Consider the following 14,888-nt stretch of genomic DNA (forward strand, 5'->3'; position numbering starts at 1 on the left):
TACAACTTGAATGGAAGCCAAAGGTATTCAGTTTCTCACAAAGCCAAGTCCCTAGTGCCTGTGCAACAGCACATTAAAAAGTGAACTGTTTCTGCCACACACTGTACATATTTATATTAAAGCCCAGGCCTCCTCAAAGGGCTCAGTGTCTGCGACAACCCCCTGCGTCTGAGCTTGGCATGGAAACCCCTTGGCTCCCCCCACACCTTTCCATCTGTAACAGTTGTCTCTCCCTCTCACTGTAAGAGTTCAAACCCAACCCCACAAGCCACCTTGGGTTTCTTCACAATCTGGGGCTCATTAGCCCTTGGCTCGTCCCTTCCTGCAGGGGTGGGGCGGTTAAGGGAAGCCAGGTCTACCCTGTTGTCTGTGTATCAGCTCAGGGCCTCTGTGTTAACAGTTATGGTCTGCTGTTTTGATCCCTTTCTGCCTCCTTGAACCAGTTCCTACCTTCCCTGCTTATCAGCCTCTCGCACCACATTACTCCTCCTTCATTTCTCCAAGCCTGCAGCAAGGCAGCCTCCTCTTGCCGCCTCATTCTGCCTGGGCTGCAGTATTTTTTTAGCAACTGTTTCGAGCCAGCTCCTTAGAGCTGAGAAGGTGATTAACCCCTTCATTAACCCTTTCTGAATTGTTGCTGTGTGCTCTCCACATGGTTTGCTACATGCTCCCATCTCAGTTCCTCTTCTGCTCATAGCTGCCTGTGCCAGCTGGCATGGGGTGAATAACGCAAGGTAAAATTCTAGCAAAAATAAGGCAGCTTGCCATTCACACCAGTTAGCAGGTTAAAGCAAAGAGTACCAGGTAGTTTAGAAGGTACTCCAATTTATTACCTTCCATGGAGATTACAAACTGCCCTTTTCTACAGCAACATCTTACCTCTAGTCTTTCTTCACTGTGCAGTTAACCCAACCTCTAACCTGGATTTTAGCTAAATCCGCACTTCATCATCAATACAGAAAAACCTTTGACTTGGGTTTGGAGGTGTTTTAAGCCTGAGGATAGAGATAAGAACCCAGACTCTGCTCTGGCTATAATCTATATTCTTTGCAATGAAGAAACAGGCTGAATCACCTGCGTTCGGATAGTCCTCTAAAGCCTTTTCACAATTCCCCACAAGTTCTCCCACAAATGACAAGGACAGACTCCTTGAGATGGCCAGCACAAAGAACCGAGGGATACAAATCCCCTGCCCCACTCTGCAACACACAAGGGCAAGAGCAGAAACAGCTAAATGAGCTGCGCTTTGCAGCAACTAACTGCAGGAAAAACATAAGCGTGCTTATATTTAAATACACTCATTTATTTCTTCAGAGAAACAAGCCCTTCAAAAAAATGGAACAATTCTGTTTTATTGATGAGGTTCCCCCAATAAAGCTCCCCCATGAAAAGTCCTCAGCGTACATTTACATTCAAGAAAACCTCATTAAATACATTGTTTATTAAATTACTGTCAATAGCAGCACATGCTCAGTAATGGAAACCAACTATGAAGCTGATTAAGAACAGCCAACACTGAGCATGGCTATAAAACAGATAGCTCATATTGGGCAAACATACCAACAGAAACCTTTTTTTTCATTTACAAAATTGTATTAAACACACACTTATCATCTTACACATACAAAGCTTCACATATTGAACATCCTTGTTTTACCAAGACTTCATATTGCAAAAACAACTACATATCAAAAACATACAACTACATTAAACCCTGAAGCAACATACATCTACTTCCCACAAAAAACAAGCCCTTATAGAAGTCTATTTCTTCTTACAGAAACCCATGAAAAAACTGTTAGCTCAGTAACCACCTGAAACTCTCTGCCCCTCCCATCAGTCATCTCTGTTGGTTTGGTTAAACAAGTGTGTCCAGTCCTTTTTCCTCCACTTCTCTGCCTCTTCCTCTCTGATATCTTCCTTGTCCCAATTCATGTAATATTTCAGTTCACACAGTGCCAGCTCAGGCACACAATTTCAGTGAAAGCCAATCCCTTAAATACCCAGAGCTTTCTTACTTTCTATAAAGTAGTTTGAACACATGCTAATAAAGTCCTTAATAACATTTCCTCTGGTCCGTTTGGTATAAGCCCAGATAGTACCATCTCTGCGCTAACGACAGGTTTATTTTGGTGACGCTCAGAAAGGACAGACCCTTTCCCACACCCGCTTTTGCATATGTGCACTCCCAAAACACACCCCACTATTTCTTCTTCCCCAAATCTCTCCCTTGGGCATCTTGATGAGCTTGTCAAGCCCTATCTGTGTTGCACCTCTCTCACTGGCAACATATTTCTTACAACCATCCACGCTAGGTCAGCATGTTCCCCTTTTAGTTGTTTACCTACCACTGCTTTCCACATCTTCTTTGCTTGTCCTTCTGTGAAGTTTCCCACTGGCATCATCCTGTCTCTCCCTTTATCACTTTCATCAATTTCTTCTGATCCTTCAGGACCTCCAGTCCTACCTTCCCTATTTTATACCTCTGTATACCTTGCATCCTCATATAGCAAATTGGCAGTTGCCACACCCATGGACTCTTCAAAGAGGTCTGATATACTCCCCATTTCCTCAAAATTGCAACTGTGTGAAATTGGGTGATACATGCTACTTTCCCATCTCCTTCCATTACCGCTTTACATATCACACTTACATATTTCATGAAGATGAACAATCCCAAACTCAGTAGCTCCCATCCCCTTCCCCCCGCCCCATCTTTCTTGCTTTGTACAGTTCAGCTCTAGCCAAACTTTCTCTTTTGGCATTCCAGAAGAACACATATTTCCTTCTGTACTTCTGCTGTATTCCCACCCATGTGGTGGCAGATAATTCCCATATATAGAATAACTGGCAGTAGCACAGCCTTAACTACCGCCGCTTTTCCAGCAAAGGACAGCGTCCTTCTGGAGCATAACCAAAGTATTTGCCGCATCCTTGCTGTCACCTTTTCCCATGCTACATTATCTTTCTCCTCAGCATCCATCAAGATCCCTAGCAGTTTGATTTAATAGAATCATAGAAAATTAGGGTTGGAAGGGACCTTAGGACAGGGTGTGCAATTATTTTGGGCAGAGGGCCGCTTACTGAGTTTTGGCAAGCCATTGAGGGCCGCACGACAGGCAGCCCAGGGCAGAGTAATATTAATTTTCTAAAATTTTACAGGCCCCGCAGGCCAGATAGAATGGCCTGGCAGGCCGCATCCTGCCCCTGGGCTGCCTTTTGCCTACCCCTGCCTTAGGAGGTTATTTAGTTCAACCCCCTGCTCAAAGTAGGACCAGCCCCAATTAGATCATCCCACCCAAGGCTTTGTTGAGCTGGGCTTGATGGGGAATATATCAGACCTCCTGCCACCACTGCCATTGTTTTGGGCTTTGGGTTTTCCTCCTGAACTCCTGCCAACCTGACACTGCCCTGAAGGCACTGGATCAGGCTTTCTGCTGATCACACAATCTTAGCCAAAAGGCCGAGATGCTGATAGGAACCTGCCACAAGGATAGGTTAGTACAGCCCATCTGAATAAGATGTATAATAGTGCCCCTCAATGCCAACCTTTTCAAGTCACTGTGGGCATGTCTCTACGAAACACTTATTGCACGTTGACTAATTAACTGCACAGTAAACATCTAGGCATCTAAACATGCACCCCTATCAGGGCACACAAAACTAACAAACTCCTCAGCAGGGTAGTACTTATAAAATAAATAGCCTTATTGCAGGGTAGTACTTGCTACTTGTACTACATGGCATACATTTCAATTTCCTCTTTACTCGCACAGCTCAGCTGCACTTTTCACTCTCATCTCCAGTGATTCCCATTTCTTTACCATCCTTAAATGTCTGGCAGACATCACCAAATGTGGCCCCAAACAGTGCACCCAGAATCCCTCTGTTACCCCCCTCTGATTAGCATAGGCCCTCCATGAGGTGGAGCTGGACCAGGTTGCCCTTTGCCTCATCTGCATATACATTTTTAGAGGATCCCAGGACTCATTACAAAAACACCAAGGTTCCAGCCATGAGGGGGACTAATTAGCATATGGTCCTTTGTGTGAGTATCTGGAATACACACACACATACTGAGCAGCGCTAGCCATGGGGTCACCATGGCTTGAAATGCTGTTGACTCTGCTGGGACCCTTTTGGCTTTGGATTAATATAATGTATAGTTTGTACTATATACAAGTAGGTATAAAAGTGCTGCTTGAAGGTGTGTTTATGGAGTACCTATGTTAAAAGGTGAAATGCATCAATCCTAGACTAGTTTATGGGTACCTATGGACTTGTGCCTATTTACAAATTATCACATCAGTGTTTTCAAATATACTTCTCACTTTCTGGTGCCCAGGGATAGCAGAGTGTGACATTTGGGGTGGGAGGGGGGTAAAGTTGTGGAGGTAGAAGGCAAAGGGGCCATTTAACCCCCCTCCCTCCAAGATTTATTGTCCCTGTTGTGGCAGTAGGAAGGGGACAAATCAAAGCCAACTTCCAACAGTTCACTTCTATACCTGGAAAATTATAACAAATTTATGAATTTTCCATATGTAGAATTTAATTACTGGGGGTTGTCGTCTACTCAGAGCCTTCAGTAGCTGAAGAATCACAGCCATTTTTTCTCATACCCATCAGAGAGCTCATGTCATTCCTTGGAAGAGGAATGCCTTAAACCCACCAGGATTTACTGTGGGAAAGTTTACAAAGGTTCTTGTCTGCTTTATTATCCCCCCGGTGCACAGAAGATTTACATGAGCAACCCCTTCATCCCCCAGCAGGAAGAGGGCCCTTGCAGACATAGGAAGAGAAGCTACAAGAAACAAAGCCAGGAATAAGTTATTTTACATAGCCAGGGCTAAACTAATATTCTAAAAGCTGTGTACAAACTCCTAAAGCTATGACATGTATTTTGTGAATACATTCATCTTAACAATTGTGACATGTTTCTAAAAATTCTGTATCTTTATTGTACCTTTGCTTATAGGGCTTGTGTTTTTAGTTGATATCACTGATTTCAGCAAGAGCAAAGTTAAGTGAATGCTTTGTGCCTTTAAAATCTCCACACCTTAAGTTCTGTGCACAGAGTACCCCAGTAGGAGATTCTGGTCTGAGGACAAATTTTTCATTTAGTGCTGCAGGATCAAATCCTTTTGGACTTCTCCTTAGGTCTGATCTACAGCTATGCTAGTTATACTGTATTGGATTTCTTTTTATTTATTTTTACCAACATACTATACTAAACTAGCATAGGTTTTAGTATAGGCATTCTTGTATTGATACAGCTGCCTCTGCACTAAGAGAATGTTGCTGGTTATCTACATAATTATAGCTACAGTCCTAAAACCCAGACAGTGTAGATAAAGCCAAAGTGTCACTTTCTCAGTGGAGCATTTATACTTGTTGCAACAACACTGAATGAATGTTTTCTTGTCATCAGTTATGACAGTTTGGATTAGATCAACATCATTCAGAAAGGTCAAGTCAGTAACAGATTACTATCATGGGACTATATAAATTATTACCAAAGAGCACAGAACTTTTCCCTCAATGCATTACATTTTAGGTGGTAGCTTTATTTTTCCCTTTGGAAAGTCATTGATCCACCAAAAGTTTGCACCTATAGTAACACATACATCAAACATGTATTATGACATTTCTTTACAAGTCTGAGGACCGTGTTTTAGCAGGTAAAATATTTTCTTAACACTTGTTAGAAGCTAGTTTCTGAGTGTTCTAGGAACCTACCAAGTGCATTGTCATCTCATCAGTTGCAACAGTTGTGCATAATTTTACTTAGAGAGGTCATGGTAGCTTTCCCAGGCACACATGTCCTTGTGCCTACAGAAGAGAGAGACCCTTGTGTTTGTGAAGCCTTGCATTTAGAAGGGGCTGATTCTTTGTATTTATTTTTAGCTGAGAAAACAGATGGGGTCTATGCATCCATTAATGTGGGTGAACACGCAGCAGCCACATCATCACAGAACTACAGAGTGCTCTATGACTACACAGCCCAGGTAATCAAAGGTTTAAGAACAAATGCATCATAATGCACTGGGGTTTAAAATAATGCTGTTGACTGAAAGATCTTAAAAACACTTGAAACATTAATTCTCAACAGCCACTGGAACTAGGTATTATCCCCATTTTATAGAGGATTTTAGAGATGGGGAAAACAGATGCATGCAGTTATTTGATCAAGTTCATCCAGCTAGTTGGTGACAGCCAAGAGTCTTGACTATCAGTTCATGGCACAGGCCACCCCAACTAGTTTCTTTTAAGGGACAGGGGAGACTTATTCACACAGAAGCCTTTTACATTTAAAATGATGGGAAAATACCTGGGTGTAAGATAAGGCCCAATGAAAGCTTTAGAGAAGTAATTTAAGGACATCATGTCTCAGGATCTGCTATTGCAGACTTCTTCCCTCATAGAGAGTTCAGTTGAAGACAACAGATCTCTCTATACATATTCATATAAGATTCAGGCCAAAAACCTTTTGATAGGAGTTTAGCTCAGGAAGAGATGGAAAATACTGCATCAAGCTGGTATCACAGAGGAAGTTTAGGCTATAGGATCATAAGAAAGGAGGGCTGGAAGGGACCTCACATAGTCAATCTAGCCCAGCTCCCTGCTTAAGGCAGAATCATCCCTGGCCAAACTGTCCCAGCCAAGTGTCCGGCCAACCTGCTTTTGAAAACTTCCAAAGATGGAGGATTCCACAATTTCTAGAGGTAGAGAGGTAGCCGGATCCAGTGCTTTACTACCCCCGTAGTCAGAAATTTCCTTCTAATCTCCAACCTGAATTTCCCCTGCTGCAGTTTGAGGCTATTGTTCCTAGTCCTGTTTCTGGCAATCAGGGAAAGCCCCTGTCCATCAGCTTTGCAATCACCAGGGATCCTGGTTCTCTCTCATAACACCCCCTCAATTTTTGGATTAAAAAAAGTAACCCAAAATTCACATTTTCCGTGATTAAAATAGATATCAGGAAAAACTTCACGGTAAGGGTGGCCAAAATTTGGAATCGGGTTCCAAAGGAGGTGGTGCTCTCCCTACCTTGGGGGTCTTTAAGAGAAGGCTGGATAGACATCTGGCTGGGGTCATCTGACCCCAGCACTCTTCCTGCCTAGGCAGGGGGTCGGACTTGATGATATGTTGAGGTCCCTTCTGACCCTAGCATCTATGAATCTATGAAACACTATTTTATATATCATGGAAAATGTGGATTTGGGGTTCCTTTTTTAAATTTGAAAATTGGGGATTTTTTTTTAAATCAGAGAAAACCAGAATCCCTGGTAATCACCCTTCAGGTACTTGAAGACCTTATTAAATCCCCTCCCCCTCTATTTCCTCACTCCCCACCCCCCAAAAGTTCTCTCTTCTCCAGACTAAATAATTCTAGGATACAAGAACATACATATTCTAACTGGAATCCTGACAGGGCAGTGGAACCAATACTAACTGAGAAGGAGCACAAGATTCTTATGTACCTCTGTACCCAGCCTTAGTGAGGCTGCAGCTGGAGTACTACATCTAATTCTGGGCTCCACAATTCAGAAAGGATGTGGAGAAGCTTGAGAGAGTCCAAAGGAGAGCCACACATGATCAGAGGGCTAGAGAACGGGCCTTATGAAGAGAGGCTGAGAGCCATGGGACTGTTTAGCCTGGAGAAACATAGGCTCAGGGGTGACTTGGTGGCAGCCTATAAGTACATAAGGGGTATGCATCAGGATCGGGGCGAACACTTGTTCACCGGTGCACCCCAAAGGAAGACAAGGATCAATGGTCACAAACTCCTGCAAGACCGTTTTAGGCTGGACATAAGGAAAAACTTCTTTACTGTCCGAGTCACCAAGGCTTGGAATAGACTAAACCCCGAGGTGGTGCAGGCACCTACTCTGGACACTTTCAGAAACATTTGGATGCCTATCTTGCTTGGATTCTTTGACCCTAGCTGACTTCCTGCCCCTTGGGCAGGGGGCTGGACCCGATGATTTTATGTGGTCCCTTCCAGCCCTAATGTCTATGAAATCTTATAGATGCCCAGCTCCCCATTTTACAGCTTTTCTTAAAACAGCATTACTTTTAGCTCATGATCATATACTGTGGCAAGCAGGACACTGTGCTAGGGACAGACATTCAAAAAACCTGAACCTGAATTGATTAAATCTTTGCAGGTTAGTTTAATTTGGCTAGGCTGAATTGGTTTGTAACTGCACAGAGATCCGAGAAATGCAGGCACGTGCCTGCAATGGCTCAGGCCAGAAGCTGGGGGGCACTACAGCGGCCCTCCCTTCCCTTCCATAGTGCTGAGCTGAGGGGGCTGTGGCCAGGCCCTGGCAGGACACTGATTAGGGAGGGGTTTCCCCCCACTCCTGACCAGCCCAGCAGGGAATTGATAACACAGCGTTCATCACCCTTAACTTGGTGTTTATCACCCCATTAAGAAAACAACAGAGGGACATTACTAGCTATCTGTTGATTCTGCCTTTGTCCCATCTGCCACAGCACAGACTGTAGCGAACATGTGGTCTGCTAGCTAACGCTGAGAGGTGTCTAAGGCAGAGGGGACGGGGATCCCTGCTTAGTGGAGAGGGGGGAAGCAGGGGGAAGCCAAGCAGACACCTGCAGTCTCTGCCAAGCTCTAGCCACAGAGCAGAGGGGAAGGGCCAGCTCTGCTGTGGAGCAGAGAGCCCCGCCCAGCTCAGAGAGTATGCCAGGATGCTGGAGGAGTCTGGTTTCACTTAAACGAGCAAGGGGTCTGGGACAAGCATTGCATAAACCGGTTTGACCCAAAACAGGTAAGTCTGATATGACATTCAACCAGGTTTATCTCAAACCAGTTTCATCCATTTTCAAACTGGTTTATGTGCACTGAACATCTGTTCTGTTACAGGTTTAAACCAGTTTCTGATCACTTAAACCAGTTTATGTGTAATGTGTGTCCCTAGCCCGGACGACACTGACTCAACACCAATTCAGAAAGAATGGCATCCTTTCTGCACCACTTAGATTTTCCTTGGAGGTCTCCCATGCAAGTACTGACCCATTCTGACCCTACTTTACAAGTTAAATTTTCCAAGGGAAAATGACTGTAGATCATATTTACAAAATCCACTCCATCTTCAAATTAAATGATATGCCAAAACTTTCAATCTAATCTGAACGCTGTACTTCTTCTCTTCCACCAAACACCTGTGGAGTCCTACTTCAAACACAGATTGATGCAATGTTTTAAGTTCTACCCAATAGCAAGGAAGACACAACCCCTATGTCACAAAGGGGTTTTAAAATACGTCACAGTGATTTTATGTTCATAACTATTGCTAGCTCCAGACTCCTGACCTGACATCTGCCTCAGCTATGATTTGTGTGCAAGTTCTAGCATATGCAGTACAACTATTTGTATCCATTTTTCACCTAAATACCCGCCTGAGGCTTTTATTCCTTTTTAATGGGGCTGAAACAATGAGAGATGTAGTTTTCTCATGCTATAGCAGTTCATGCATGATGGAAATACCAAGAATTTGTATAATTTAGTTCCATTAAATGGGTCCACAAGGAAAAAAATCCACAACAAAAAATAACAAACACCACACACAAATGTTGAGCTATTTCAACCCATGGAAGTCCCTACCTGTGTGTGCATAGCCCTAGCTCACATTTTCCCTTATCACCACCTGCTGATTGCTCCTCCCAAGTGCCAGTCCCAGCAAATGTCCCCAGGGGAAAATGTCATGGAGCTTGGGATGTCTTATTCGCCGAACCTCAAGACAGTGGTGAGGATGTGTGTTGCTCTTCAGTTAGTGTATTATTCCCTTCCTGGTATCAAACATAATTAGGTTTGATATCATTAATGAAGTCATAGTCCAGACAGTACAGTATACAACTGTTTTAGTGAATTAGCCTAAAACCACCCACCTTTCAATCTGTAGTTTTCAAAGTGCTTTATAAGTAAGGCAAATAACATTAGCTTCACCTTATCCACTTTATTAACTTCCAGAATTCCAAGCAGAGCAAGAGCTAAAGGTATTAGCCATTAATGTTCCTAAACAGGAACACAGAAGAAAAGGAATCATTATACTGGTTAAGACTCAACATCAATTTTTATGTAATATGTTCTCTAGGACAGTGGCCAGATGCTACAAGGAAAGTTGTAAGAAATTCCTCATTTCTCTACTGTAGACTAATCTTGTCCCTCGTGGTTTCATCTTAATTCTCAGTGGTCAAAGAACAGTTTATGCCCTGTTGATAATTTCTTAATTAGCATTAGCTGTGGGGCTTGTGTTCTCCATACAAATGTCCAATCCTTTTTTATAGCTTGCTAAACTTTTGGCCTCAGCAACATAATGGGCAAAGAGATCTGCAGTTTAATTGCAGGCTGTGCGAAAATATTCCCTTGTATTGGTTTTGAACATCACTGAATGCCCTTGGGTTTGTGTTAAGAGACAAGGAAAACCACCTTGAAAACAGGCCACCTAAAGAATGCTTCCTCAGAGGCAAACGCTGGTCAGATTCTAAGGCCCAGCAATGTTGGGTTATGTCAGCAGAGCTGAAGAGGAGTTTTCTTTGCAGCACAGGAGATTCAGCTGCTTTTTAATGACAGTACTTTTACTCAATTGCTTTAGGGCTTGCATAGGCTCAGTTTACTGTGCATCCTCATTCATGACATTTTCCCCAAGGCAAATTATTACATTCCTTTCATGAAGGTGGAAGAGCCCTAACCTAGGATCAGATTTACAAGTGTGACACACTTAAGATTCTTCCCACTAGTAAAAGAAGCTTTATCTTCAGTTCCCATTAATTTTGAGGTCTCTCCCCCTCCCCTAACTCTCTCTCAAGCAATATATTCAGATTTAACTGACACATTTACTATATCCTATGTTATTACTGTTTATATTTTATGGCACTTGAGTACCGAGATGCTTGCCTTTTCCTACACAAAATAGGGCAGCCCCACTGAATGAACTGCTAGCCAGACTGACTATTATTCCAATTTCCTTGGGGAGGGGAGGAGGGGAACAGGGGAGTCATTTCAGGAATAATAATTACACAGACATTTATTTACCAATGCTCAATACCAGGGACCATGCAGGAAACTTAAGAAATCTATGCTGAGTTGGCATCAGTGGATGTAGTAATTTTATATCCCTTGGAGATTAAGCCTTGTACTGTTTGTAGGCTACAAAGAAGCATGGTTGGTTGGTTGCTTGTTCAGGATGCGATTGCAGTTAGATCCCTTCTGGCAAAAGATATTCTTATGAAACAAGGTATAGTCAGAGCCAGAGAAGAATAGAGGGTGTTTGTAGTTTTGTTCTGCGGAGATCTTCAGGAGATGGGAGAAAGTCAATGGCCTTACTATGACCAGACAGTCTCTCACTGTCTGATGTTTCAGTTCATTATCAGTGTGCCATTTATCAGGATACACCTAAGGGGACAACTGAATGACAAGACCACTAGAATTAGGATAACAAAACAACACAACATAAACAATGTATAGGAGAGTCCCAGTACTGATGCTAACCATATCTCCACTCTCCCGATTGTGTCTCCTTTTAGAACACTGATGAACTGGATATCAATGAAGGAGACATCATAGCAGTCATTGAAGAAAGCGAGGATGGCTGGTGGACAGCAGAGAGGAATGGTCAACAAGGATTTGTGCCAGGGTCCTACCTTGAAAAGCTTTGATGAAAAGCTGCACTTGTTTCAAGGCTCTAGTTTAAAGATACCTTATTACTCAAAATACTGGACATGGCCAGCCATGACTGACCAAGAGGAGCCCATGACTTCTAAAATCATCATTTGGGGGGCTAACAAAACGACATTTTTTCTACATCTTTCCCTCCACACTGAAGTAGTTTTTTCCCAGAGACGCAAGAGGGGGTTCTTTTTTTCGCAAAGTTCTCTTCTCTCTTCCCTCCTTCTCCCTCACTGCCACTGTGACTTACCTATCAACATTTTACATTGAACAGAGTACTTCAATGTTAGAAGCATGGAGGAGAGAAAAGGGGAAGAATCTACTTAACTGCACTAAAAGATTACTTTCAAGAGTAGAAAATGAGGACCATTCCTCTGTAATTTTGTGCCACCCTGATTAGGTTTTTTAATCACTTCCATGGCCTTTTCCACCAAATAGCAATTTTCTTCTTCAATGGTGTAAGCAACTTTAACATCCTTGCTGACAGTGTGCCATTTGGGGGGCAGATACATGTATTTTAGTGGTTTGAATAAATACAGCTTTGTCATACCTAGGTCTTGGCTGTACAACGCAAAATGGAGGTTCATCCAGTAGGCACAAAGGGACAAGGATGGAGACTCCTTAGTTATTCTGAACTTATTTATTCTTTACCCATAATTATTGTCAAAGAGAAATGATAGAACTGATAGAAAATCATAAACCCAAGACGTAGCTCTAAAAACCATTCTGACATGAAGAAAATATATGCCCTTACCAATCATCACCAACTCCTCCTATGATTTGTTAAACCCCAAGTCTTCCACAACCCCAACTTTGCATTGGATCCAAAAGCAATGAGGTGATATTAGATAACTGAGACCGAGTGTGGCCTTTTCTCTCTTTGATGGATTGTGTCAGACCTTATCAGTTCTTTCATGCACCTTATAGACTAATTGAATCAAAGATGCATTAGCTTTGCGAGCAACAGCTTACCCTGTCAGATGCCACTTATGAAGTGAGCTGTTGCTCACAAAAGCTTATTCATCTCTGATTCAGCTAGTCTGTATCAGTGAGTTTCAACCAGGGTGCTGTGGCACCCTGGGATATCTTGGGATCCTTTCAAAGGTGCTGCAGTATGCTGCACAATGTTAGCATTGTTAGGTGGGCAACCATGATTCAAAAGATAAACCCATAATTTTCACATTGCAAACCCTAGTGTTAAAAACATTCTGACCTATTTTGATCTTTCTGAGTTCTTTGCAACAGAAGAATTGCTCTTTTTTATTATAGAAAAATAATAGAGTGAAAGCTAAGAGCGGGCATTTGCAGAGGGGTGTGTCAAGTCTAAAACAGTTGAGAACCACTGGTTTATATGGTGCATCCCCCACCCTACCTTCTGCCTAGGACAGCTCTCTTTCATCATCTTCCACGTTTAAAAATAAAATACGTGAAGCCTTTCACTGTAGCAGCACCACCCAAAATAGCTGAGCTCTAATTTGAAGCTGTCAATCACATCCTAGACTCCCAAGCAACTGGCACATATAAAACGAATCCCCCATCCCATCTTCCAGCCTGCCTGATCTTCTCTTTCTCCCTTTCAAGATCTGACCTCCTCAAAAATCTCTGAGATCCTTGTCATAGATCTGTCCTGGTTCCTTTTACCTCCCCCACATTGCGTTCTCACATTAACAAAGCTCTCTTAAGCAAATCTGAGCATTTTGCATGCAAAAGCTTGACTTCTCCACAGGTCAGAGCATTTCTAGTCTCTCAAGTGACTGGTATTTGGGAATCCTTCTCAAAAAATCATAGTATTTACCCAACAGACCATATGATCTCCCTTTAGCATTTAGAGACAACAAAACCCTTCAGGGATTTGCTTAAAGAAAACTATTTACTGGGGACAGAATGAACTTACTGTTTTCCAAAATCTCAGATTTAAACTGAAGCAAACCCACAGTTAAGAAGCTCAGATGATCACTAGAAATAGATAAAGTGAGGAGACACATTCAGCTTGGAGTCAAGATCTTAAAGCCAAAAAGAAATCTATATGAAAATGCAACAACAATCACTGGGACTGTTTCACAAACTCATCAGGGGAGATCAACAGCAAATAGGCAGAGCCCTTTTCTCCCCAGCACCATCTGGGGTGACGAGGAACAATGGTAATAAGCTGATGGAGAATAGGTTTAGGTTGGAGATCAGAAGGCAATATTTTACAGTTAGGGTGGCCAAAATCTGGAACCAACTTCCCAGGGAAGTGGTCCTCGCCCCTACCTTGGGCAAATTCAAGAGGAGGTTGGACGATCACCTGTCTGGGGTCTTGTGACCCCAGCATTCATTCCTGCCTGTGGCATGGGGTCAGGCTAGATGATCTGTTCAGGTCCCTCCTGACCCTAGCTACTATGAAACAAATGAATCAGCACCCACCCATAACAGCTTTTAATCCATCTCTTTGGTCGGAAACTAAGTACCACAGCCCCCCCATCCTTTGGAGTATTCATTCAATATGAACTCTCTCACCTCCACCAATTGTCACTCTTACGACTTCCCTGCCAGAATTTCTATCCACTTCTAATCCTGGCCTGCAGCATATATAGAAATACCTGGCATAGGCTAATGTCTCACATAAAGAAGGTAACAGAAGTTGCAGAGAGGGATGGCTTCCCAGTGCTGGCCAAAAAGCAAGGCAGAGAATAAGCAGCTCTGTGGGGCCCAGGCTGTCTTTGTTTTGCTTGATTGTACTGTACATGGAGCTAATACTGGACTTGGGCTCCTAGGCACTAATCATAATGTAAGCGGTAATAATAATGTGCTCTGTGCAGGCTGATGGTGCCAGGAGGATATTTCTCTGGCTATGTTTCAATTTTATAGCTATGGAATTGTGGGTTCCAATAGGCCATGGCACTGTATGCCAGCTGTCTGAATTACTTATTATGTAGCTAATCAAACAACTGTAATCACCTTGAAACAAAAACGAAAGTATAGAAAATTCAGATATTTGCCTCCTTTAACAGTGAACCCATTAAAACAGAATTGCAGTGAATACATACATACATACATACTGGCAGACATTTTGCAAGTGATTGTAATAAAAAAGAATATTTCCTTCAAGACCTTGTGTGATCTATAAATAAGTAATACAAAGATACTCCATTAAGACTACATCTATCTCTGGGTTTCATACCAAATACTGGAACATTACTTCCAGCTACTATGTCCT

The 14,888-nt window shown here is 42.7% G+C and overlaps 1 protein-coding gene across 2 annotated transcripts in view; it reads left to right on the plus strand.

The window, feature by feature from the left end:
• Nucleotides 1-13,842, plus strand: part of PSTPIP1 (proline-serine-threonine phosphatase interacting protein 1) — a 94,026-nt gene extending 80,184 nt beyond the window's left edge. For both annotated transcript variants that reach the window (XM_025210841.1, XM_006029380.3), the window contains exons 14-15: nt 5,905-6,005; nt 11,548-13,842. In XM_025210841.1, coding sequence (XP_025066626.1) covers nt 5,905-6,005; nt 11,548-11,679 — 233 coding nt within the window. In that variant the 3' untranslated portion in view covers nt 11,680-13,842. The remainder of the gene's footprint in view (nt 1-5,904; nt 6,006-11,547) is intronic.
• Nucleotides 13,843-14,888: the final 1,046 nt, after the last annotated feature.

Source organism: Alligator sinensis, unplaced genomic scaffold (assembly GCF_000455745.1).
Source record: "Alligator sinensis unplaced genomic scaffold, ASM45574v1 scaffold319_1, whole genome shotgun sequence".
NCBI lineage: Eukaryota > Metazoa > Chordata > Crocodylia > Alligatoridae > Alligator > Alligator sinensis.